The sequence below is a fragment of the Scyliorhinus torazame genome, chromosome 6 (assembly GCF_047496885.1).
Source record: "Scyliorhinus torazame isolate Kashiwa2021f chromosome 6, sScyTor2.1, whole genome shotgun sequence".
NCBI classification, from domain to species: domain Eukaryota; kingdom Metazoa; phylum Chordata; class Chondrichthyes; order Carcharhiniformes; family Scyliorhinidae; genus Scyliorhinus; species Scyliorhinus torazame.
In genome coordinates this window covers 216,075,189-216,102,814 of record NC_092712.1, presented here as the reverse complement: position 1 = coordinate 216,102,814, position 27,626 = coordinate 216,075,189, and the positions used below count along the sequence as shown (strand labels likewise).

Here is a 27,626-nt window from a genome sequence, read left to right as displayed (position 1 = left end):
CAGCCTGGGTGAAGCTAGTTATGGAAAGGGCTCAACAGCTTCATGGACTCTGAGGTGGTGCTCCACACTCGCCTGGGAGTCGACCTGGATTTGTTCAATTCCCGATAATTATTTATAAATATTTTCCAGGTGACTTGCCAGGTTCTTAAAACCGTTTTTAAATTTTTTTTTTTAAATTTAGAGTACCCAATTCATATTTTTCAATTAAGAGGCAATTTAGTGTGTCCAATCCACCTATCCTGCACATCTTTGGGTTGTGGGGGCGAAACCCACGCAAACACTGGGAGAATGTGCAAACTCCACATGGACAGTGACCCAGAGCCGGGATCGAACCTGGGACCTCGGTGCCGTGAGGCAGCAATGCTAACCACTGCACCACCGTGCTGCCCTGCGTATTTCAGTTTTAAGGCTTGAAGTACAACTATTACTATTTTGTAAGTTGCCTTTCAACTTAAAATGCTGAGTTTTGCATTTCAGCTCATTCAATTTAAAACCGTAGAACAGAAATGATATGAAGTCCTGCAGGGTAGTTTTACACTGCCCTTTTAAGTTTGAACAATTAAACATCTCCTGTACTACAGTGAAGCAACTTAATAGTTATGTATAGCATAAAAAGAAGGCACTGTGAAAGTGGGTAATCAATGCATTTGCATGAACTAAGTCACGAGTACATAGTAATACCAAATTAATAGTCCGTGATCTTAACGTGGTATGAGCATCTTGCGGCTTGTCCTTCTTGTAGTTATATAGATTTTAAAAATAGGCATAATCATAATAGGTGTGGCATAGTGACAGTGATTAGCACCGCTGCCTCACAGCTCCAGAGTCTCAGATTCAATTCCAGCCTCGGGTGACTGTGGAGTTTGCACTTTCTCCCCGTGTCTGCATGGGTTTCCTCTGGGTGCTCCGTTTCTTCCCACAGTCCAAAAAGATGTGCAAGTTAGGTGGATTGGCCATGCTAAATTGCCCCTTAGTATCAAAAAAATGTTAGGTGGGGTTACGGGGATAGGGTGGAGGTGTGGGCTTAAGTAGGGTGCTCTTTTTTCAAGGGCCGGTGCAAACATGGGACACATGGCCTCCTTCTGCACTGTAGGGATTCTATTCAATGATCTTTCTAGCCAATGGGTTTCTTTGAGAACTCCAAAGGCCTGCAGAGTTTGAAGTATTTCTGTGCCCAAAACCAAAAAAAATACATTTTTTTGTTAGTCATGTGTCATTGGTAATGTTTAAGCTTTTTAAAGAAGTGAACAAATGTCTGTGTTTCTGATTTTTGGATTGCAACCTCACTAGTTTTTAGACAATATTTTACCTTGATCTCTTTATGGTAAAATCAAATAAGTGGTTCCAAGTATGAAAGCAGATGGTGTATTGGTAATGACTTGTTGGGCTGCTGAAGAACTAATGTTTACTTCTATGATAGCTCCTTTTGACAGAATACCGTCTGTAGGTAGGAAGGAGGTGAAAGATCAAGAGGAAGAAAGCAAAAGAGAAAGGTGTTATTTTAAGAGGGGAAAAAATGATTTCTGGAACATTTTTGTTGACTTCACTCCTTCCAGGTGTTCGCTGTTGAATCTTGTACCTTGAAAGTAGTCCCAACATCTCTGGTTATATCCCATAAACAGGATTTACCCAATCACTTTTTTTCTTCCGTACTCCCTTCAACCTACCCATTGTATTGACGATATGTACATGTCTCAGGCAAACGTTGTTCGGCCGCTCCAAACGTTGTTCAGCCGCTCCATTTCTGTCTTCTGTCTCAACACCAGCTTCTGTAACTTTTTTATTAATCTTTTCCATGTCACTGGCTAAGCCAGCATTTATTGTCCATACTTAACTGTCCTTGAGAGGTCAGTGGTGAGCTGCCGCTTTGAACCACTGCGGCCCATGAGGTGTAGGTCCACCCACAATGCTCCTGAGGGAGTTCCAGGACCTTTGATCCAGCAAATGGTGTTATAGTTCCAAATCCGGTTGGTGTGGAACTTGCAGGTAGTGGTGGTGTTCCAGGCACCTACTACCTTTGTCTTCCTTGGTGGTGGAGGATGCAGGTTTGGACGTTGCCGCTGAAGGACCCTTGGTGAGATGCTGTAGTGCATCTTGTAGATCATGTACACTGCTGCCACTGTGCATTGGTGGTGGGGGAAGTGAATATTGAAGGTGGCAGATGGGCTGCCAATCCAGAGGGATGCTTTGCCCTGGATGATATTGAGGTTCTTGAGTGTTGCTGGAGCTGCACTCCTCCAGGAAAATGAAGAGTATTCCATCACACTCCTGACTTGTGCCTTGTAGATGGTGGACGGGTTTGGGGAGTCAGAAAGTGAGTTACTCTCCACATAATTCCCAGCCTCTGACCAGTTTATAGCCATGGTATTTATATAGCTGGTCCAGTTCAATTTCAGGTCAATGGTAACTGCCAGGATGGTGATAGTGTGGGCTCCAGCTCCAGCAACGGTAATGCTATTGAATGTCAAGGAAAGATGATCAGCTTATCTCTTGTTAGACTGCCTGGCACGATTTATCAGCTCAAGCCTAATTGTGATCCAGGCTTTGTGGCATGTCGCCATGGATTGCTTCAGTACCTGAGGCACAAATGGTGCTGAACCAGCAAATATGCCCACTTCTGGCCCCATGATGGAGGAAAAATTGATGAAGCAGCCAAGGATGGTTGGACCAAGGACATTGCCCTAAGGAACTCCTGCAGTGATGATCTGGAGCTGAGATGATTGACTTCTAACAACCACAACCAACTTCCTGTGTGCTAATGTATTACTCCAACCAGTGGAGAGTTTTGTCCCATATTCCCAATGATTCCAGGGCTCCTTGATACCATATTTGGTCAAATGCTGCTTTGATGTCCAGGGCAGTCACTCTCTCCTCACCTCACCTCCTGCAGTTCAGCTCTAGAAACATACATAGAAGCATATATAGAAAATAGAAACAGGAGAAGGCCCTTTGAGCCTGCCATGCCATTCATCATGATCCCACTTATAGATTGTGGTTGCATACAACTCTGCTAGTGGCCCACATGGATGGCTAGTTTTGAGCCGCTAGATCTGTTTGAAATGTATCCCATTTAGCACTGTGGTAGTGCCACACAAGATGATGAGCAGTATCTTCAATCATCCAATTTGTCAGGTAGGTGCTGATGTCATAGCTGTATTAGAACAACTTATTTGGAGGCATGACTAGTTTCACAGCACAAATCTTGAGCCTTGACTGGAATGTTGCCTGGGCCCATAGACGTTGCTGTATCCAGTGACTTCAGCCATTTTTTGAGATCACCTAGATTTTCTTTTTTGTCTGAAACCTGACGATTGTGATGGTGTGGCTTCAGGAGGAGTTAGTTGGATTATCCAGTTTGCAGTTATACTTTTTAAAATTATTTTTTTCCAAATAAAGAGGCAATTTAGCGTGGCCAATCCATCTACCCAGCACATCTTTTGCGTTGGGTTGAGACCCTCGCAAACACGTGGAGAATGCGCAAACTCCACACGGATCGAACCTGGGTCCTCGGTGCTGTGAAGCAGTAGTGCTAACCACTGCGCCACCATGCTGCCCATTGGCAGTTGTACCTGAGGATGGATGTAAATCATGCACATTTTGCACGTGTGCTCCATTTGTGTATAAAGCTGCTTATGGAGCTTCTGCCTCTTGTTTGATGTGTCTACCATCATTCACAAGTGGATGTGGCATAACTGCAGATCTTTGATTCTGATCCTTTGTGGAAACAATTCGCTCTGACTATTGCATGCTGCTTCAGCTGTTTAAGATGCCTATAATGCTGTGTTGTAGTTGCAATTGGCAAACGTTTAGCTATGACAAGTGCTGCTCTTATTATACATTTATTGAACAAGGGTTGGTCCCCTGGCTTGAAGGTACAAGTAGCGTGAGGTAGATGCCTGGCAAGGAGGTTGCAGATTTCAGTTGATGCTGATGATCTTTCGTGCCTTGTGGATGCCCATTTTAAATCTGCTGGATCTATCTGAATCAATCCCATTGAGCATGGTGGTACTGGAGTCCCACATAGCATAACAGAATAGGTGCCCTCATTGTGAAGACAGGACTTTGTCTCTACAGGACTATATGGTGGTCACTCCTACCAATACCGGCATGGACAATATAACTGCGACACGTAGCTGATGAGGACAAGGTCAATTGGGCGAGATCAATTATATTTTTTCCTTATTGATTCTTTCATTATTTGCAGCAGGCCCAATCTAGCAACTTAATTTTGCTAGCTTGGATGCTAGTGGTGGTACTGAGGCACTGGTAATGACATTTAAGTCCCCCATCCAGAGGATATTCATCCAGTGAATATTCCATGACCGTACTACTCTCAGTGCCTCTTCCAAGTGATTATCAACATGTGGGAGCACTGATTCATCAGCTGAGGTAGGTGGTAATCAGCAGACGTTTTCTTGCCCATTTTTGACCCGATGCTTTGAGACTGACTGTAGTTGGAGACTTCCATGGCAATTCCCTCCAAACTATACCGCTGAGCTGGCACCTCTGGTGGGTCTATCCAGCTGGTGGGGAAGACTATACCAAGCATGGTGATGAAGGAGTCTGGGACATCGGATGAAAGGTATGAATCTGTGAGTACATAGGAACAGAAGTAGGCCATTCAACCCCTCAAGACTGCTCCACCATTCAGGGAGATTATGGTTGATTTGTGGTCTAACTCCATATACCTACCTCTGGTCCGTACCCCTTAATACCTTTGCTTAATAAAAAAAATCTGAGATTTAAAATTAACAACCAATCTCGCATCCATTACTATTTGTGGAAGAGTGCTCCAAACTTCTAGCACCCTAACTTCCTAACATCTCCCCTGCTGAATGGGCTGGCCCAAATCTTTAGACTATGCCCCCCCCCCCAGTTAATTTGCCCCAATACTGAGGCAAAGTAATTATTCAACATGTCTGCCATGTCCCCATAGTCACTGACAATTCATGAGCCAACATTGCTCCTGACCAACCACTTTCCCTTTATGTAACTATAAAGCTTCTAACTAATGGAAACAGTTTACTGTTACCCTGTCGATTCCTGTTAATATCTTGAAGACTTCAATCAGATCAACCCTTAACCTTCTAAATTCTAGAGAAAACAGGCCTAATTTATATAATCTTTCCTCATTAGATAGATAGATAGAATTTACAGTGCAGAAGGAGGCCATTCGGCCCATCGAGTCTGCACTGGCTCTTGGAAAGAGCACCCTACCCAAGGTCAACACTGCCACCCTATCCCCATAACCCAGTAACCCCACCCAACACTAAGGGCAATTTTGGACACTATGGGCAATTTATCATGGCCAATCCACCTAACCCGCACATCTTTGGACTGTGGGAGGAAACCGGAGCACCCGGAGGAAACCCACGCACACACTGGGAGGATGTGCAGACTCCGCACAGACAGTGACCCAAGCCAGAATCGAACCTGGGACCCTGGAGCTGTGAAGCAATTGTGCTATCCACAAGGCTACCGTGCTGCCCCTTAACCCCCTGAAGTCCAGGTATTATTCTTGTCAACCTACATTGCACTCCCTCCAAGACCAAAATGTCCTTCCTAAGGTGTGGTGCCCAGATCTGCTCACAGTACTCTATTGCGGTCTAACCAGGGTTGTGTCAAGATGTAGCGTAACGTGCGTCCTTCTACTCAAGTCCTCTAGATATAAAGACCAGCATTCCATTAGCCTCCTTGATTAGTTTCTGCACTCGGTTGTGACATTTTAAAGATCTTTGCACCTGAAATCCCAGGTCTCTTTGGACATCACTGAATTTAGCTTCATCTAGAAAGTACCCTAATTATCCTTTTTTGGTCCAAAATGGATAACTTCAATTTTGCTGACATTGAAATCCTTCTGCCATAGTTTTGCCCATTCACCTAGCCTTTCAATATCCCTTTGTTTATACTGTCATTTACATTGTCTATAATGCCACCCAACTTTGTGTAATCCGTAAATTTGGATGTATGACTTTCTATGCCATTATCCAAGTTGTTAATGAAAAATGTGATCAGTTGATCCCTAACACAGACCCCTGTGGGACACCACTAGTCACATCCTATAAGTTTCAGTACCCTAATTATCCATACTTTCTATCACCCGCCACTCGACCAATTTCAAAGTCAAGTCAGTAATGTTCCCTCCATTCCTTGGGTTTTTACCTTGGTTAACAGTCTCTTATGTGAGACTTATCACATGCCTTCTGGAAGTACATATAAACAACATCCATAGACATTCAACTGCCTTAGTCACCTTGTATCAAAAAATTCAGTGAGAATTTTCGGGCACAATCTACCTATCATGAATCCATGCTGGCTCTCCCAGATTAACTGAAGATTTTCGAGGTGTTCACTTGCCCTATCCTTGAGATATATATATACACCAATAATTTCCCCATCACGGATGTTAGGCTATCTGGTCTGTAATTCCCTGTGGGCTGTAATCCCCTGGTTTGCTTCTTTCTCCCTTGGTTAAAAAGCGAGTGACATGAGCAATTTCCCATCCATAGAGATGACTCCTGAATTTAGGGAACTCTGAAAGATTATAGTTAGGGCATCTACAATGTGCTCCCCTACTTCCTTTAACAACATCCAATGGAAACTGAGGTCCTGGAGAATTGTTATTCTTTAGCTCCATAAATGTCTTCATTACCAATGTTTTGCTTAATTTTATTTAGTCCCTGTCCCCAATCCACTATTAATGTCCTCGGGACTTACGACAAGCTATCCTCCTTTTCTACTGGAAATACTGAGGCAAAGTAATTATTCAACATGTCTACCATGTCCCCATAGTCACTGACAATTCATGAGCCAACATTGCTCCTGACCAACCACTTTCCCTTTATATAACTATAAAGCTTCTTAAGACATTTAAAAAATATATATATATTTTTAAAGTGTACCCAATTCATTTTTTCCAATTAAGGGACAATTTAGCATTGGCAATCCACCTAACCTGCACATCTTTGGGTTGTGGGGGCGAAACCCACGCAAACACGGGAAGAATGTGCAAACTCCACATGGACAGTGACCCAGAGTCGGGATCGAACCTGAGACCTTGGCGCCGTGATGCAGCAGTGCTAACCACTGCGCCACCATGCTGCCCAAACTATAAAGCTTCTTGTTGATTGTTGATGTCCCTTGCAAGTTTCCTTTCATAATCTCTTTTAGTAGCTCTAATAAGATGCTTTGTGACCCTTTAGTAGTCTTTATATCTTTCCATCCGGTAGGATCTGTGCTGTTTTCTGCCTTTTTGTATGCATGTTTTAGTTTTATGATGTTCCTTATCTCTTTCGTTGTCCATGTTTTTCCTGTGAAGTGGTGGCTTTCTCTCTCAGGGGCATAAACTGGTTCTGTATGTGCTAAATATTTCCTTAAATAACTACCACTGTTATTTAGTTGTTTTATCCATTAGCAGATTTTCCCAGTTTACTGTGGACAGTCTCTGTCCCATCTCATCTCATGAAAGTCTCCCTGACCTAAATCTAAAGTTCTAATAGCTAAGTTGTGCTTTTGTTTTAAAAAATTACATTGAACTCTTATCATGTTATCACTATTTGATAAATGTACAGGCATAGTGTAGGTTACTAATTAAACCTGGCTCATTACTAAATCCAATCTTGTTTATCCTCTTGTTGCATCCAGGATATATTGATGCAGACAATTATCCATGACACACTCCAGAAATTGACTACCTTTCTGACAGGTGCTTGACTGCCTCTCTCATGTTACAGCTAAAATCCCCCACTAATAGTACTGCGTTGCCTTGGCGACGCACTTGCCTACTTTCTGTATTTATACAATCTAGCACTTCTGAACTGCTACCAGGGGTCTATACACACCTATTCCAGTTTTAGATCCTTTACTGTTCCTTCCTCAAGGTCTCCCCTGTATGCTTTCCCTTCTTTATATCCTCTGTCACCAATTATTTGATTCTGTTTCTATTCAGTAAGGCTGGTCAATGAGGGAAGTTATAAAGACCCCCCAAAAGGAGGAGGGTGGCAGAGAGTTGGAGAGAATTCCAAAGTATATGGCCTTGAGAGCAGAAAGTAACACTGCCAATGGTGGGGTGATAAAAGTCAATGATGGGAAATAGGATCAGCATGAGTGGAGAGTTATTGGAAAGTCCATACAGTGAGGGGTGAACCATGGAGGAATTTGAAAACAGGAATGCAAATTTTAAAATTGAGGAATTGCTGGATCAGAACCGTTGTATGTTAGTGAGCACAAGACCGTGATAAACGGAACTGGCATAAGTTTGGATACGGACAGCAGAATTTAGGATGACCCCCGGTTTACTGAGGGTGGAAGAACAGTCAGGAAAATCAAGAGCTACAAAGGCGCTAAAATATTTTTCTCCAGTTTAAATATTAGGAAGCCACTGTCTAGGGCAGCACAGTGGTGCAGTGGTTAGCTCTGCTGCATCACAGCTCTTGAGGTCTAGGGTTCGATCCTGGCCCCGGTCACTGTCTGGAGTGGAGCCTGCACATTCTCCCTGTGTCTGCTTGGATCTCGCCCCCAAAACCCAAAGATGTGTAGGGTAGGTGGATTGGCCACGCCACTTTGTCCCTTAATTTGAAAAATAAATTGGATACTCTAATTTTATAAAAAAGGGAAGCCACTGTCTGCAGTCTGCACCACAAATTCAGTTCCCCAGCTGCTGACGCCATCCCTGTCCCTGACTACTGTCAGAGGCCATTCGCAACCTTGGGGACATAGTTGACCCTGAGATGAGCTGCCAATTCCCTATTCATGACATTACTTGGATCGTCTCTTTCCACTTTTATAATATTATCCAATCTGCCCCTGCCTCAGCTTATTTGCTAACCTTTGTTATCTCTTCGGCTTGGTTATTCCAATGTACTCCTGACCAACCTCCTGGATTGTACCCTCTAAATTGGAGATTATTCTAATCTCTGCTGCCTGTGTCCTAACTTGCACTGTGTTCACCCATTACCTCTGCTTGCTCAGCAGCATCAACTCCCAGTTAATCATGCCTTGGTTGTTTTAAATTATTTTAATTAATTTATTTATAAATTTAGTGTATCCAATTCTAAGGGGCAATTTAGCGTGGCCAATAAGCCGACCGTGCACATCTTTTTGGATTGTGGGGGTGAGACCCATGCAGACATGGGGAGAATGTGCAAACTACATACGGAGAGTGACCCGGGGCCAGGATCGAACCTCGGCAGCGTGAGGCAACAGTGCCAACCGCTCCGTCATCGGCAGCCCTGTCAATGCCTTGGTTTTAAAAGTCTAGTTTTCAAATCCACCCATGCCCTGGCATCCCTCTATTTTGACAAATTTCCTGCAGCTCCACAACTCTCCAAGATGGACTGTTATTGAATTCTGCCCGCTAGAGAATTCCCTATTTTAGTTGCTCCAGCATTGGTGGCCCTCTCTTCAAGTGCTTAGGCCCTAAGCTCTGGAATTCTTTCCCTAAAACACTCCACCTCTCCACCTTTCTTCCCTTTTCATAAGGCACCCGTCTAAACCTACCTTTTTGGACAAGCTTTTGGCCATCTATATGAATAGCACTTTGTGAATTGGTGTCACTGTATTTTATAAAGCTCCGATGTAGTGCTTCCAGGCTTTTTTTAAACACTACAGGTGTTGCACAAATACTAATTGTTGTTGCAGTTGTATGGGTGGAGCTGGAAAAACACTCTTAAGCTCAATACCATCCAAGTCAAAGAATATTGGCATCTCATCCAGTTGGCTAAACAGTGGTGTAGTGTTTACAGTGTGTGCAATCTGAAAGATGCAACAGTATTGTGGGAGAATCTTCACCACACAAACTGCTCGCTAACATTTTATTGCAGCAGTTGGGATTGGGCAATAAATTCTGCCCTTGCCAGAGACGGTCACAGCTTGAGAATTAAAATTAAAAAGCCACAGGCTGTTGTGTGCCATGACAGCTACTGCCATGATAAAAAGAAATACCACTCAGAAAGAGATAAAAACTAACTGTATAAAGTTAACTTTCCAAAATTTGTCATGTAAAAGGTAGAGCATCTTGGAGTGTTCAAGCGTTTATTTTTACTTACTTTAAGAGACAGGATTATCTTTCAAAACAGTCCAAAGCTGCTTTACCTCGCCCTCAATTTCCAAAGAATTGAAGTGCCTTCCAATACGATCACTAGCTGCCTGAGTATGTTTCTGTATTGATGGTAAAACCCTCTTAAGTTACTTGCCTGTTTTGGTTCTATTCTGGTTGCAAAAGTAAATCCAACTTATTTATTCTGGTTCAAACTGTTGATAAACCACGGTTTTGGTTGGAGCATTTTAATCTGAAACGTGGCGAAGTTTTAAGGTTTTGATTAAATGCAGTTATATTTATTTGACATGGAATTGGAAGTAAAAGTGAAAATCTCTTGTCAGTTGATAATAGATTGTAAAATTTGGGGTCAAGTTGACAAATACAGCAGTTGAAACTTTCATCTCTCTCTGACACTTCATGAATCATCAGAGTAAACATGGCCTATATTTCATGCAAGCCGAGGGAAGGACAAATGCAGGCTTATATTTTTTTTAAAGGCCATATTGGCTCTGGTAAGTTCTTGAAATGGCACTCTGGCAGTATTGGTGGCTTTCTCCTGCTGAAAGTTAAAGTCAATGCTTGAAGCAGCAAGACATTTGAGACCCTAAGTTTCTATTTCCATGGCTGTGCCCGAAATGCTAATGAGTTCAGAGCTTTTTCACAGCTTGTGATGTAGGGCATGTTTCTGATATGGGAAATCAATTTCAGATGGGAGCTTTTGATGGTAGTTGCAGTGGCTAGCAACTTTGATCATTTAACAATGTATTGTTGCAGTCTAATTATTTTTACCATATTTAATTATGTGTTACTTGACAAATCTTTTGTACGTTGCTTTATATTTGGATTATCAGTTTTTGACCCTCTGAAAGAGCCCCCTACCTAGGCCCACTCCCCTGCCCGATCCTCAGAACACCACCTAACATGCACATCACTGGACACTAAGGGGCAAATTTAGCATGGCCAATCCACCTAACCTGCACATCTTTGGACTGTGGAAGGAAACCAGAGCACCCAGAGGAAACCCACGCAGACACTGGGAGAACGTGCAAACTCCACACAGGCAGTCACCCAAGGCTGGAATTGAACCCGGGCCTCTGGCGCTGAGAGGCAGCAGTTTTAACCACTGTGCCACCTTGCCGCCCCTTTGTTGTATATTGAAGTTGTGCCTCTTTAAAGCATGCGTCATACTTCAATCTTAAATCTTTTGGATCAACCTTCACCTTTATGAACCCTAACATATACATTTAAAGATATTTTTAGAAGTAAAAAATTGATGATGCAGTTGCAAGCTTGAATTCTGGTACTTTTGGTATTCTTTTAATACCATAATGTGCAAAACATTGTTATGATGTGTTCATTGAACAACTACTGACTTGATGTAACAATTTTGTTTTTTGCACAATAGAAATAATGACTATTAAAAATCCTGTGTGACTGTGACAAAAGTAAAGTAGGCAGTGGTGCAGTGGGTGTTGTCACTGGACTAAGCCATCCAGAGACTGGGGGGGGGGGGCGGTTCGAATCCCACCATGGCAGATGGTGAAATTAGAGTTCAACAAAAATCTGGAATTAAAAGTCTAATACTGATCATGAAACTCGTCAATTGTTGTAAAAACCCATCTGGTTCACCAATGTCATTTAGGGAATGAAATCTGCTGTCCTTGCCTGTCTGGCCTACATGCGACTCCAGATCCAAGCAATATGGTTGAGTCTTAATAATGGCCAATGGCCTAATAAGCCACTCCGTTCAAGGGCAGTTAAAGATGGGCAATAAATGATGGCTCAGCCAGCGATGTCCATATCCGGTGGATTAAAGAAAAATCCTCTTCTGCAGTCGTTGGCATGGTTGCTCACACCATCCTCTTCCAGTGCCTTCCACCTTTTCCCAGCTGAGTGGGGTTGCTCTTGCCTGGTTCCATTCTTATCAATCTTACCCAGAGAATCACTTACAGTGGCTTCTCTTCCAACTCTTCACTGTTACATCTGGTGCTTCCCAAGGATCTATCCTTGTCCCCCTTATTACCTACATATTGCCCCACTGTGACATCATGTGAAAGCACAGTGTTAGTTTCCTTATGTTTGCTGACAACTCCTCAGCTCTACATCAACACTACCTTTCTTGATTCCTTCGATGTTGCTAAATTATCCACTGCTTATCGGACTACTAGAAGAGCGGAGATTTCTGCCAATTCAATACTGGGAAGACTGACGCCATTATTTTTGGTCCCTGCTCCAACTCCATTCCCTAGCAACATTGGAAGTTTGCATCAAATAAATGTGCCTGCGTAGTTCAAATAAGTGAAAGTATTTGCTGTGCGTAGGAGTTCAAAATATAATTGATGCCCTGCTTAATAACCTTGTAAACAGGATTTTTAAAAAATATGTGTAATTAGGATCTCTTCCAGAGCTCAGAAGCGTTAAAATTTGAGAAAGAAGACATTGAGAAAAAATATAAAGAAGCTGCTGCAAAAATCACTCAACTTGAAGAAGACATAGTGACTGCTAATCAAAAAGCCATTGCAAAGGAAACTGAATTAGACAGGTATGGAAACCTTTCATATGTTGTGGAGTGATTCTCCCATCAGGGTTCATGATCATTGGAACAACTTTTGATTGCCATGGATGGTTAGTGGTCAGTCCTCTCTAGTGTACGGGCATATCCCCATAATTTATATTTCCGTGTCATCAGGCTGCACTCTCATTCCCCCATCGCAACCATATTAGCTTTCTTCTTTGCTGACAACATACTTTTCCAAATGGCACTTTTATATTCAAGACATTTTTTAATAATGGCTCGAGTGAATGAGACTAACTTCCCTTGACATCAAGCCAGCATTGACCAAGTGTGGCATCAAAGAGCCTGAACAAAACTAAGTTACTGGGGAGTGAAAATTCTGCATGGGCTGGTGCCGCACCCAGTACAAAGGAAGATGGTTCGGGTTGTTGGAATCCAATCATCTCAGTCCCAGGGCATTACTTCAGGAGTTCCTCGGAGAAGTTAGGTTCTGGTTGTTAGAATCCAATCATCTCAATCCCAGCGCATTGCTTCATGGCACGGTAGCACAGTGGTTCGCACTGTTGCTTCACAACTCCAAAGTCCCAGGTTCGATTCCCGGCTTGGGTCACTGTCTGTGTGGAGACTGCACGTTCTCCCCGTGTCTGCGTGGGTTTCCTCCTGGTGCTCCGGTTTCATTCCACAGTCCAAAGATGTGCAGGCTAGGTGGATTTGCCATGCTTAAATTGCCCTTAGTGTCCAAAAAGGTTAGGTCGGGTTCCTGGGTTGCGGGAATAGAGTGGAGGTGTGGGCTTGAGTAGGGTGCTCTTTTTAAGGGCCGGTGCAGAGGTGATGGGCCGAATGGCCTCCTTCTGCACTGTAGATTCTGAGGAATTCCTCAAGAGTAGCTAGTATTATAGGCCCATCTTTCGTTGCCTCATTAATTACCTTCCCTCCATCATAAGGTCAGAAGTAGAGGTGCATGCTGATGTTTGCACAGCGTTCAGTATTATTCGCAGCTCCTCAGATACTGCAACAGTCTGTGTCCACATGCAGCAAGAACAAAGAAAAGTACAGTACAGGAACAGGCCCTTTGGCTCTCCAAGCCTGTGCCGATCATGATGCCCAAACTTTAAAAAAAAATAACCTTCTGCCCTTACTCGGTCCGTTTGTTGGCCAACTTTCAGGTTTGGGCTGATAAGTGGCAAATAACACATGTACTACACAAGTCCCTGGCAATGACCATCACCAACAAGAGAGAGAATCTGACTGCCTCCATTCAATGGCATTATCATCATTAAATCCTTCACCAACATCCTACATAACTAGAAACCTAACTGCAGCAATTATATAAGATTAGAGGTTGGAAACTATATGGTGAGCAACTTGCTTCATAACTTCCAATGCCTGTCCACCATTTCAGGAATGTGATTTTATTTTTATCATTCATTACGCGATATGAGCATTGCTGGCTAGGTCAGCATTTATCACCACTCCCTAATTGCCCTTGAAGGTGGTGTTGAGCTGCGTTATTCAACCGCTGCAGTCCACATGGAGGAGGGAGGGAATTCCAAGATTTTAACCTGGCAGCAATAAAGGAACAGCGATATATTTCCAAGTCAGGATGGTGGACGACTTGGAGGGGAATTTCCAGCTGGTGGTGTTCCCATGTGTCTGCTGCCCTTGTCCTTCTAGATGGTGGCAGTCATGGATTGGAAAATGCTGTCTGAAGGAATTCTCTTCACTTGCCTGACGAGTGCAGCCCCACCAAGCTCCACCGCCTGCTTGATTGGTAACCATCAATTGCCTTAAATGTTTGCTTCCTTCACCACTGTGGCTTCAGTATGTACCATCTATAAGATGCACTGTAGCAACTAACCAAAGCTCTTTCCACCTCTGCTACGTAGAAGAACAAGGGCAGTAGACCGTGGGAATATAGGAATAGCACCACCTAAAAGTTCCCATTTTTAAAAGTTATTTGCCATCTTAACTTCTTCACAGTCGCTGGGTCAGGAGCTCGACACTCACTGCCAAACAGCATTGAAGTAATATCTAAAACCCAAGGGCTTGAATTTTTGGTCTGTCATGTACAGGCACTCATTGGGCCCAGAAATGAGCATGAAATGCTTTTCCAACCACTGTTGGGAGCGCCATTTCACTCTGCTAAGCAAATTAACAGCCAGCATGAAACATGCTCTCTGAAAGCCTGCACCCCGCCGGGGAGAGTGGAACTGGGAAAAGGGAGCATGCGGGTTGACATTTCCGATGTACTCCCTCAGAGGGACAGCTGCTGTGGAACTGTCTCCGGAAGCTGCTGACCGGTGAAAAATAAATATCCCACGCGTGTCTGGGCAGCACAACCTTTCACAGACCTTAGTCCCCAGACACATTTGCTAATTTTATTTGAGCACTGACCTTTCATCCCACCCTGGAACGAGTTTGTAGCCCGTTTTCACAAGATCGGTTATATTGAGTCGAAATATGATCTTTCTTAAGGGGCTCAAGTGTACGTGTAAAACAACTGAAATCATTCACATTTCCGTGTAGTACATCATATCAAAAGGGCTTTTCTGATTAGTTCACATAAGAAATGTACTACAGACTGATTTTATTTTGGATATAATTCTGACAGAACAACAAGCAGTTCAAACATTGCAATTTGAGCCAATCTCGTTGCTAATCTATTTTTTCAACATGGTTCCAAACTGCTGATCTCTGCTGAATTTGCAACAAATAAATACAATAAATATAAATTAATCAAGGACTGACCACCCCGATGTCAACCAAGGGCCTGGAAAGAACAACGGCAGACCCAGCCATGTTGACTCTGCAGGTTCTCCTGACTATCATTTGGGACTTGTGCTAAAATCAGGAGAGCTGTTTCTCAGACTAGTGAAGCAACAGGGTGACATTCATAGAATTTACAGTGCAGAAGGAGGTCATTCAGCCCATGAGGGTCTGCATTGGCTTTTGGAAAGAGCACCCTACCCAAGGTCAACACCTCCACCCCATCCCCATAACCCAGTAACCCCATCCAACACTAAGGGCAATTTTGGACACTAAGGGGAATTTATCATGCCAATCCACCGAACCTGCACATCCTTGGACTGTGGGAGGAAACCGGAGCACCCGGAGGAAACCCACGCACTGGGAGGATGTGCAGACTCCGCACAGACAGTGACCCAAGCCGGAATCGAACCAGGGACCCTGGAGCTATGAAGCAATTGTGCTATCCACAATGCTACCATGCTGCCCGACATAGTCATACTCACAAAACCATACCGTACAGATGATGCCCCAAACACCACCATCACCATTCCTGGGTCGGGAGGACAGGACACATGGCACAATGGTATGCCGTAGGGAGGGAATTGCCCTGGGAGTCCTTAACAGTGACCCTGGACCCCATGAATTCTCATGGCACCAATGATGGAAGGGGTCATCAACAATAATAGTCTTTATTAATAATCTTTATTATTGTCACAAGTAGGCTTATATTAACACCGCAATGAAGTTACTGTGAAAAGCCCCTAGTTGTCACATTCTCCGGCGCCTATTCGGGTACACAGAGGGAGAATTCAGAATGTTCAATTCGCCTAACAGCATGTCTTTTGGGACTTGTGGGAGGAAACCGGAGCACCCGGAGGAAACTCACGCAGACACGGGGAGGATGTGCAGACTCCGCACAGACAGTGACCCAAGCGGGAAATGAACCCAGGACCCTGGCGCTGTGAAGCAACAGTGCTAACCACGGTGCTACCGTGCCGACCTGCTGTGCAACCTATCAAGCAGCACTTACACAATGAACTGCTCATTGATTGATGCTCAGTTTGTGTTCTGCCAGGATCACTCGACTCCTAACCTTAATACAGCTCTGGTTCAAACATGATGTAAGATCTGAACTCCAGGGGTGAGGAGAGAGTGACTTCCCTTGACATCAAAGCAGCATTCGACTGAGTGTGGCATCAAGGAGCCCTGGCAAAACTGGAGACAATGGGAATCTGGAAGAAAAACCTATTGCTGGTTGAAGTCATAAACTGGCACAAAGGAAGGTGATTATGGTGGTTGGAGGTCAATCATCTCGGCACCAGTATATCACCGCAGAGTTCCTCAGGGAAGTGACTTAGGCCCAACCATTTTCAGCTGCTTCATCAATGACCTCCCTTCCATCATAAGGTCAGAAGTGGGGATGTTCATCGATGACTGCACAAAGTTCAGCACCATTTGAGACTCCTCACATACTGAAGCAGTCCATGTCCAATTACAGCAAGACCTGGATAATATCCAGTGTTGGACTGACGAGTGCTAAGTAACGTTCGCACCACAGAACTGACAGGAAATTACCATCTCCAGCAAGAGAGGATCTAACCGTTGTCCCTTGTCATTTAGTGGCATTACTTTGCTGAATCCCCCACTATCAACATCCTGGGGATTACCATTGACCAGAAACTGAACTGGACTTGCCATATAATATTGTGACTAAAAGAGCAGGTCAAAGATTAGGAATCCTGTGGCGAGTAACTTGCTTCCTGACTCCCCAAAGACTGTCCGCCGTCTACAAAGCACAAGTCAGCATTGTGAGAGAATACTCTTCACCTTGCTTGGATTAGTGCAGCTCCAACAATGCTTGAGAAGCTTGACAACTTCCAGGACAAAGCAGCCCACTTGATTCTTGCCCCTTCCACAAACACTCAATCCATCCACTAACGACAAACTGGCAGCCGTGTGTACCATTTACAAGATGCACTGCAGGAACTCCCCAAGGTTCCTTAGGCAGCACCTTCCAAACCCACAACTACCAGCATCTAGAAGGACAAGAACAGCAGACACTTTGGAACACCACTACCTGACGATTCCCTTACTCGCTCACCATCCTGACTGGGAAATAGATCACTGTTGTTGGGTCAGAAATCCTGGAACTGCCTCCCCAACAGCCCTGAGTGGGTACTTACACCTCGGGGTTTGCAGTAATTCAAGAAGAAAGTTCACCACCACCTTCTCCAGGGCAACTAGGGAGAAACAATAAATGCTGGCCTAGCCAGCGATACCCAAATCCCGTAAATGAATTTTGAGAAATTATTAAACATGTATACCAGAAATAGGTATTATTATACCTTGAAAGAGAATTTCCTGAAAAGGCTGGTCTCTCCTCCATCTGTGGTCCAAACTTCATCTCTGCTTTCAGTTCAAAATTATTTGCATCTTCAGGAGTTCTGTAAAGTGTTAGTTAACTAGAACTAGAGATGTGTGTGAAATCTATGTTGGTTAATATGCTATATCTGGAGTTTCCGGGTGCGGCGATGACCAGCTAAGTCGCACGTTTCGGCACCTCCCGTTGAAACGGACTTTTGGGCTCTTATTAGGAGCCCCAACGGCAATTTTTAATGGCCAAAATCATTGTGCGGTGAAATAGGAGGGAATCCCCCCCCGGATAAATATGGATAAAGGAGAGGATAGCGGCCGGATTGCAGTGGATCCACTGGAGCAGCGGCAAGGAAGGGAAGCTCGAAGCAAGGTGGCGTTGGAAGGCGGCTGTTTGGTATGGGGCCCGGAGCAACAAGAGTTCCTGCGGCGCTGTGTGGAAGAGCTGAAGAAGAAGGTGTTGGCCCCGATGCTACAGGCGATTGAAGGGCTAAAGGAGGCGCAGAGGAACCAGGAGTTGGAGCTTCGGGTCGTGAAGGCAAAGGCTGCGGAGAATGAGGATGAAATACAGGGCCTGGTGGGAAGGACAGAGACGCACAAGGCACAGCACAAAAGGTGTGTGGAGAGGTTGGAAGCCCTGGAGAATAACTCGAGGAGGAAGAATTTAAGAGTCTTGGGTCTTCCCGAAGGCACAGAGGGGGCGGACGTCGGGGCATATGTGAGCACGATGCCTCACTCGCTAATGGGATCGGAGGCCCCGACGGGCCCTTTGGAGGTGGAGGGAGCTTATCGAGTTCTGGCGCGAAGACCAAAGGCAGGAGAAATACCTCGAGCCATAGTGGTGAGGTTTCACCGCTACAATGACAGAGAGATGGTTCTAAGATGGGCGAAGAAAACTCGGAGCTGCAGGTGGGAGAACGCGGTGATCCGCGTGTACCAGGATTGGAGTGTGGAGGTGGCGAGAAGGAGGGCAAGTTTCAACCGGGCCAAGGCGGTGCTCCACAAAAAGGTTAAATTTGGAATGTTGCAGCCGGCGAGACTGTGGGTCACATACCAAGGGAAGCACCACTACTTTGAGACGGCAGAAGAGGCGTGGACGTTCATTGTGGACGAGAAGCTGGAATAGTCTGGCGAGAGAAAAGGCTTCTGTAATAAAGTGGTGGGGTGATTATGTGGGACGAGGAAGGGGAAGGGGGGGGGGGATTTTTTCAATTTTTCAATGTTGTAACTTTTCTCTTTTCCCCTCGTGGGAGGGGGGAGTATGGGGAACTGTGGGCGCCGGTGGGAAGGAAAGGGGAAGGAGAAGGGAACTGCGCCATCAGGGGCGGGGCCGATGGGAAACACGGGCTTTGCTCCCGCGCTATGGTAATTGTGGCAGGAAGGAGGGGGCCTCGCACAATGAGGGGCCGAGGACAAACTGGGTAAGCTGAGGTCAGCCAGAGTTTGCTGACTTCTGGGAACAACATGGGGGGTGCAACTACGTTAGAAAGGGATCTAGCGGAGGGGGGGGGTAGTTAACTGGGTTGCTGCTGCTATCCCGGACCTGGAGGTGGGAAAGCTGGTAATGGGGGGAGACTTCAATACGGTGCTTGATCCAGGGCTGGACCGGTCTAGGTCTAAGACCGGGAGGAGGCCGGCAGCGGCCAAGGTGCTTAAGGACTTCATGGAGCAGATGGGAGGAGTAGACCCCTGGAGATTTATTAGGCCTAGGTGTAAGGAGTTTTCATTTTTCTCCCATGTTCTCAAGGTGTATTCACGGATAGACTTTTTTGTCCTGGGAAGGGCACTGATTCCGAAGGTGACAGGGACGGAGTACATGGCCATAGCCATTTCGGACCACGCTCCACATTGGGTAGATCTGGAGGTAGGAGAGGAAAAGGAGCTGCACCCACTCTGGAGATTGGATATGGGGTTGTTGGTGGATGAGGGGGTATGTCTAACGGTGAGGGGGTGTATCAAAAGGAACCTGGAGCTTAATGATAACGGAAAGGTCCAGGTGGGAGTGGTCTGGGAGGCGCTGAAGGCGGTGGTCAGAGGGGAACTGATATCCATAAGGGCCCATAAAGGGAAGCAAGAGAGCAAAGAAAGGGAGCGACTGTTGAGAGAACCTCTGAGGGTAGACAGGCAATATGCAGAGGCTCCGGAGGAGGGACTGTACAGGGAAAGACAAAGGCTACATATGGAATTTGACCTGCTGACCACCGGCAAGGCAGAAGCACAGTGGAGGAGAGCACAGGGAGTACAGTATGAGTATGGAGAGAAGGCGTGCCGGTTACTGGCCCAACAACTGAGGAAGAGGGGAACGGCGAGGGAGATAGGTGGGGTGAGGGATGAAGAAGGTGAGATGGAACGGGGAGCGGAGAGGGTGAACGGGGTGTTTAAGGCATTCTACGAGAGGCTGTATAAGGCTCAGCCCCCGGAAGGGAAGGAGGGAATGATGCATTTCCTAGATCGGCTGGAATTCCCGAAGGTGGAGGAGCAGGAGAGGGCGGGACTGGGAGCACGGATTGAGGTGGAGGAGGTGGTAAAGGGGATTGGGAGCATGCAGGCGGGGAAGGCCCCCGGGACCGGATGGGTTCCCGGTGGAATTTTATAGGAAATACATGGACCTACTGGCCCCGCTTTTGACGAGAACCTTTAATGAGGCCAGGGAAAGGGGGAAGTTGCCCCCGACTATGTCGGAGGCGACGATATCGTTACTCCTAAAGAAGGAAAAAGACCCGCTGCAGTGCGGGTCTTACAGGCCTATTTCCCTCCTGAACGTGGATGCTAAGCTCCTGGCCAAGGTGATGGCGACAAGGATAGAGGATTGTGTCCCGGGGGTGGTCCACGAGGATCAAACTGGGTTCGTTAAGGGGAGACCGCTGAACACGAATATACGGAGGCTGCTAGGGGTGATGATGATGCCCCCGCCGGAGGGGGAGGCGGAGATAGTGGTGGCGATGGAAGCTGAGAAAGCATTTGACAGAGTGAAGTGGGACTACCTATGGGAAGTGTTGAAGAGATTTGGTTTTGGAGAGGGGTTTATTGGATGGGTACAGCTATATAGGGCCCCGGTGGCAAGTGTGATCACGAACAGGCAGAGGTCCGACTACTTCCGTCTTTATAGAGGGACAAGACAGGGGTATCCCCTGTCTCCGTTACTGTTTGCATTGGCAATTGAGCCGCTGGCCATAGCACTGAGGGGCTCTAGGAAGTGGAGGGGAGTACTCAGGGGAGGAGAAGAACACCGGGTATCATTGTATGCAGATGATCTATTGCTGTATGTTGCGGACCCAGTGGAGGGGATGCCTGAGATAATGTGGACACTCAGGGAGTTTGGGGAATTTTCAGGGTACAAATTGAATATGGGGAAGAGTGAGTTGTTTGTGGTGCATCCGGGGGAGCAGAGCAGGGGAATAGATGATTTACCGCTGAGGAGGGTAACAAGAGATTTCCGGTACTTAGGGATCCAGATAGCCAGGAACTGGGGAACCCTACATAGGCTTAATTTAACACGATTGGTGGAACAGATGGAGAAGGATTTTAAGAGATGGGACATGGTGTCCCTGTCACTGGTGGGCATGGTGCAGGCGGTCAAAATGGTAGTCCTCTCGAGATTTCTTTTTGTGTTCCAGTGGTTACGAGGGCTTTTTTCAAAAAAATTGAGAAGAGTGTTATGAGCTTTGTGTGGGCTGGGAAGACCCCGAGAGTGAGGAGGGGGTTTTTGCAGCGTAGCAGGGATAGGGGGGGGACTGGCACTGCCGAGCTTAAGTGATTATTATTGGGCCGCCAATATCTCAATGGTGTGTAAGTGGATGGGAGAAGGGGAGGGAGCGGCGTGGAAGAGACTGGAAATGGCGTCCTGTAAAGGAACCAGCCTACAAGCATTGGCGACGGCGCCGTTGCCGTTCTCCCCGAAGAAATACACCACAAGTCCAGTTGTGGTGGCAACGCTGAAAGTTTGGGGGCAGTGGAGACGGCATAAGGGAATGACAGGTGCCTCGGTGCGGTCCCCGATAAGGAATAATCATAGGTTTGTCCCGGGGAGAATAGATGGGGGATTTAGAACATGGCAGAGAGCAGGGATTGTGCAACTGAGGGATCTGTTCCTAGACGGGACGTTTGTGAGTCTGGGAGTGCTGACGGAAAAATACAGGTTGCCCCAGGGGAATGTATTTCGGTATATGCAATTGAGGGCTTTTGTGAGGCAACAGGTGAGGGAATTTCCGCAGCTCCCGACGCAGGAGATTCAGGATGGAGTGATTTTGGGGACATGGGTGGGGGATGGTAGGGTGTCAGATATATACAGGGAAATGAGAGACGAGGGGGAGATCATGGTGGATGAGCTGAAGGGAAAATGGGAAGAAGAGCTGGGGGAAGAGATCGAAGAGGGCCTGTGGGCAGATGCTCTACGCAGGGTAAACTCTTCGTCCTCGTGTGCCAGGCTTTGCCTGATACAATTCAAGGTCTTGCACAGGGCGCACATGACCGGAGCAAGGCTCAGTAAATGTTTCGGGGTAGAGGATAGGTGCGGGAGATGCGCGAGAAGCCCAGCGAACCACACCCACATGTTTTGGTCATGCTCGGCACTGCATGGGTTCTTTGTGGGGGTGGCAAATGTGCTTTCGAAGGTGGTGGGGGTCCGGGTCGAGCCAAGCTGGGGGTTGGCTATATTCGGGGTTGCAGAAGAGCCGGGAGTGCAGGAGGCGAGAGAGGCTGATGTTTTGGCCTTTGCGTCTCTAGTAGCCCGGCGAAGGATATCGTTAATGTGGAATAAATGACATGGCAGGGTTTATAAAACTGGAACGGATGAAGTTCGCACTAAAAGGTTCGGCTCAAGGGTTCACCAGGCGGTGGCAACCGTTCATTGACTATCTCGCAGAACGATAAAGGAACTGGGAAAGTAGCAGCAGCAACCCAGGGGGGGAGGGGTGGGGGGAGGGCTCGGGTGGGTCCTCAGGGGTGTTTTTGTATGGATATTTGTACTTGGATATGTATATTGGCTTGTTTGACTTTATTATTTGGGAGAGTTAATATTTTGTTATGGCAGTTGCCATTTAGTTAATATATTATTTATTTATTTGTTAAAAACGGTCACTATTATTTATATTGTTTTATTGTTGTAAAAGGGAAAAATGTTTGTACTGTTTTGTTTGGCGAAAATTTTTTTTTGAATAAAATATATTTATAAAAAAAAAATATGCTATATCTTTATCTCATGCTGGCCAGGTGATGTATTGCTTTAGTAAACTTGCTGTATTATAAAAATAGCCAAGTTACCTTGACATTTAGGCTATAATGTTGCAGTGGGTCTGACGGCTGGCTGCCTGTTGTGTTGCAAAATTTTTGGAAAAGTAGAAACGACTTGTTATTTTACCACTTTGCAGCAAACATCTTGACAGATTTAAAAAAAACAAGGTGCTAAAATGGCAACACATGTATTATATTGCAATAAAACATACCAGACTTTTCCTGCATATGTTTTATGCATCTTGAAGTCTAAAGTTATGACTTTTGTTTGTTCTATCAAATTTCAATAAAAGTTCTTTTGTGGCACTGTAAATTTGTGTCAAACTAGAGTGTTGAAGATGCATGCTGTGAAGCGCTGCATGAGGGCAAGTCTTATTTTTTGGAATGAAAAATAGTGCTAGAGTTTTGTAAATTGTCATATTTATATGTCAATTGTATTTTCTTGAGATTTATATTGTGACCTAGCTTAAATGTAAAGTTGTTTTCCCCAGCATAAAACACAAACTGAGGAGACTAATTGTTGAAAAAGAACAACTGGAATTACAGCTGAAGAATGAAAAGGATGAGAAAGAGCTATACAAGGTAATAGGTGTAATCGCTTTCAGTTCCCTGTCGTAAAATCTGTTAGATGCAATGACCATGCAGGCAAGAAAGGCCAACACTTTGCTTACACTGTATGAAATCAAGAATTCAGTATTGTAATCCCAGTATTATGCCTCCAAGATAATCTGGTTAACCCTGAACACATCAACCAAAAGTTCAAAATTCTGCACATCCTAAGACATGAATTAAAGGATCCAGAACTATCTCCACCCTGTTCTCCCCTGTCCTGATTTCCTGTGCACTTGGATGCAAATGGACTTCACATCTTTTGCAAGGTAGTTTTACAAAGGCAAGAGTTGGTATTAGGACCACAGAGTCCTGAAATTGAATAGTTCTCAGCCAATCTGTTTCAAAAGTAGTTCCAGTGAAAGGTCACCTAAGTCAGGCTTTTCAAAGTGCGAATCGTGACCCGCGGGTGGGTCTCAGGCGGGTGTCAGGAGGGTCGGGAGCAATTGGTCGTGCCGTTCCCGCGGTGGTCCTGATCATGGGAGAAGCGCCCAGCAGCCGCGACTGGCTTTTATATCGGGAGTGGGGACCAATGGGGCTGTGTGGAGCCTTGCTGCCAGAAGTAGCAGCAGAGAGCAGGTCACGCTTGATGTCAAGTGTCCTCCAGGTACATGCTTTTGGTGCCGAATTACAGAGCAGTGTTGCTTCCATTTTCCAACTGCTCGCAAGAAAGTGATGAGAACTGTGACGATGAAAAGAGACGGCCAGAGACTTAAATAGGCAGTTTACCTATTGGACAGGATCTCACAATAGAATCTGCTGGGGAGCTGCTCAGGAGAGTCCAGCACAGGACAAAGTAGTGCTAGTGTTAGTTCCAGAGCCTCTGGTTAACAGCCTACAAAGAAGAAACTTATCTCTGGAACAAAGCAGTACAGGGATGATTTCTTGAGGTATGGTTTTGTAAATTGTGCAAATGCAAATAAGGATGCTAAGCCCATGTGTGTTATATGCAGAGAAGTACTGGCAAATTAGAGGAGAAACTTCAGATTTTGAAAGAGAAGTAGCAAGTGAAAAATTCCTTCTGATGTTGAGATCCCAGAGTCGGTTATTAAGTTAGAACTGACTTCACATTAAAAGACTACGCTCCTGTAGTTGACCACATTAAAAACACACCAAAGCCCATGAGACTGTCAGCATTATGGTGTAGCATCTCCCAGGAGTGTCCAGTGAGGAGAATTGCTTTTGCCCTTCATGACGACCACATGTGCGAGGTTGGATTTTCCGTTTTTCATAAAGGTGAAGACGGCACAGGCTGATGACTGCACCTGATATGCACATTACCCTCTGCTTCTTTAAACCGGATTCCTGATAGATCATGAGGACCAAGCTGGCTCCCCTTTTGCAATAAAGATAAGCGAATGTGACATGGGTCACAAAGTTTGGTGGGTCATGAAGGTCGGCCGGTTGGCAAAAGTGGCAAAAGGGTTGCTAAACACTGGCCTAAACAGTAGTAACCATTGACCTTTGCTAATTTTGTTAGCTATTCCAGACGTGCCTTTTTAATATTTTAATGTGTGAATTTGATGCCTGGTTTGGTACATGAATAAGCTCCGTAAAAGTCACCTCACTCTCTCCTCTAAAATACCACTTCAGCTTTTGGTCACCCGTCCTAAACTCTTCTTGTGGCTATGTCTTCGCATTCCGTTTTGAAATGTCATTTTGTTCTTTCAAATAAATATCAAACCTGTATATCAGATAATATTTAGAGATTTATTTTATGCTTCTAATATTCACATTCAGATTTTGTGCTGCAATATTTTTCAGGAAGGTATTCAAGCTCCATTATCTTAATATGGATTTTTACCTATTCACCATTCAAATCTGTTGCTGTCTGTTTTGAAACAATTTGTAGAAAGTCACTTTAAAAATGTGTGCATGATGCTGCTTTTCACATTTAATTTAGATTTTAAATGCTCAACTGCAAGGTATTTGATTTATACTAGCTATCTAACCAAAAGTAAATTTTCTGACTAATTGTAATTATTTGCAGGTTCATGCAAAGAATACAGAAATTGAAAACACAAAGCTGGTCACGGAGATGCATTCGCTTAAAAACTTAGACGCGAGTAAAGAGAACATACTGGCCCATTTCAAGGAAGAAGTGGGAAGACTGCAGCAATGTTTGTCAGAAAAAGAAAAATTGCAAAAGGAAATGTTAGTTAACTCTTCTAACATGGTAAGAAATACATTTGAAACTTCTTCAGGTGCCTCAACCATCAATAGATTATTACCAGCATTTTAAATTTTCCCATTTGCTTTGTCATGTGACTTGGGGAAATATTATGTTCGTACAAGTGCTGGGATCATGCATTGTGGTGATTTGCTTTGCTACGGTGTAACATAAATAATTAGTAGTTTATTTGTACATGTCGTAAAATTAACGATTATCTACATGGTTATGAAACAAATGCACAAGGTGATGCAGTTGTTTTGGACGCCTAGTCAGCCCCCGAGATCAAGACCGGTGTCGAGCCGGGATATATTATCGGCCACACCCTTTTCTTCATCTTCATCGCCACCATCCTTCACCTTGTCAAGAACAGACATCCCAGTAGAGTGGACAACATCTACAGGATGGATGAAAAATGTTGTTGAAACCCAAGAAAACCACTGACATCGCTCGTGGAGCTACAGTATGCGGATGACATCGCCTTCTCTACTGCCTCGGAAGAGAATCTCCAAGCTATGCTTGACACCTTCGTTGAAGCATACCAAAGAACCGGTCTCAACCTTAAGAAGACTCAAATCCTTTACCAACCTGCCCCAGGGCAAGATCCAGTCTCTCTTTCATCAAGATCAATGGAGAAGCCCTCACAAATGTGGAACATTTTCCATACATGGGGAGCCACTCTCTTCCAAGGCTGACATTGATGCGGAGATCCAACATCGTATCAAATGCGCAAGCACCTCCTTCGGCCGCCTAAAGAAGAGAGTCTTTCACGACAGCAACAACTGTGCTGACACCAAGATCCTCGTGTACAAGGCAGTCATCCTCCCAACTCTTCTATGAGGCTCAGAAACATGGACTGCATACAGATGCCACAACAAGGCCCTGAAGAGGTGCCATCAATGCTGTCTGAGACTGATTCTCCGCATCAACTAGGAGGACCGGTGTACTAAGATCAGTGACCTTGAAGGAGCCAAGAGCATCAACATCGAGGCCATGATAGTCTGAAGCCATCTCCGCTGGGTTAGCCATGTGCTTAGGATTTCCGAGTCCCAACTTTCGAAGCATAATGTTCTTTGCCCAACTCGAGGAAGGCTTCTGAACAAGAGGACAAAGGAAGTGCTTCAAAGACACCCTGAAGGCTGACCTTAAAAATTGCAACATATAAATCAACGCCTGGGCGACCTACTTGGGGAAACCTGATTGAAGGCACACAATTCTTTGAGGACACCCAATGGCAAGAGGAGGCATGGAAAAGCCTGAGAAGGGAATACCAGTAATTTGGAGTCCAAGGACCGATCCCACCTCGTGGAAACACCTGCCAAGTGTGCGGTTGAAGATGAAGCTCTAGGACTGGGCTTATCAGCCGTGCAAGAACCAACCGAACCCATGACCAGCAACGTGGAGTTTCTAAGGTGGACAATCATATTCATTAGCGAGTGATTGCCGAAGAAGAAGATATTCTAGAAGAATCTTTGTGGCAACTTGGCAGATTCCTTTTGGAAATCTCGAGTACATCACATCACCAGTTCCGCTTTACTCGCTTCGAATGTAACTTTGTTTTAGAAAAACAAACCTCTTGATATATTAGTTAAACCGGATTTCCCTTGCACAAGGGCTGTGGGTCACTGTCTGTGCGGAGTCTGTACATTCTCCCCGTGTCTGCATATGTTTCCTCCAGGCGCTCCGGTTTCCTCCCACAAGGCCCGAAAGACGTGCTGTTAAGTGAATTGGACATTCTGAATTATCCCATCGGTGTACCCGAACAGGCAGTGGAATGTGGCGATTAGGGGATTTTCACAGTAACTTTATTGCAGTGTTAATGTAAGCCTACTTGTGACACTAATAAAAGAGTCACCCAGACTTGAAATGTTAGCTTTTTTCTCTCTCCACAGATGTTTCAGACTTGCTGAGATTGCCCAGTATTCCAGCATCTGCAGTAA

The 27,626-nt window shown here is 45.2% G+C and overlaps 1 protein-coding gene across 3 annotated transcripts in view; it reads left to right on the top strand.

Annotated features, from left to right (window-relative positions):
• The window catches only part of tax1bp1b (Tax1 (human T-cell leukemia virus type I) binding protein 1b), a 155,360-nt gene that overhangs the window by 41,918 nt on the left and 85,816 nt on the right, over window positions 1–27,626 (top strand). For all 3 annotated transcript variants that reach the window (XM_072509399.1, XM_072509397.1, XM_072509398.1), the window contains exons 6-8: window positions 12,433–12,581; window positions 23,399–23,489; window positions 25,507–25,692. In XM_072509399.1, coding sequence (XP_072365500.1) covers window positions 12,433–12,581; window positions 23,399–23,489; window positions 25,507–25,692 — 426 coding nt within the window. The remainder of the gene's footprint in view (window positions 1–12,432; window positions 12,582–23,398; window positions 23,490–25,506; window positions 25,693–27,626) is intronic.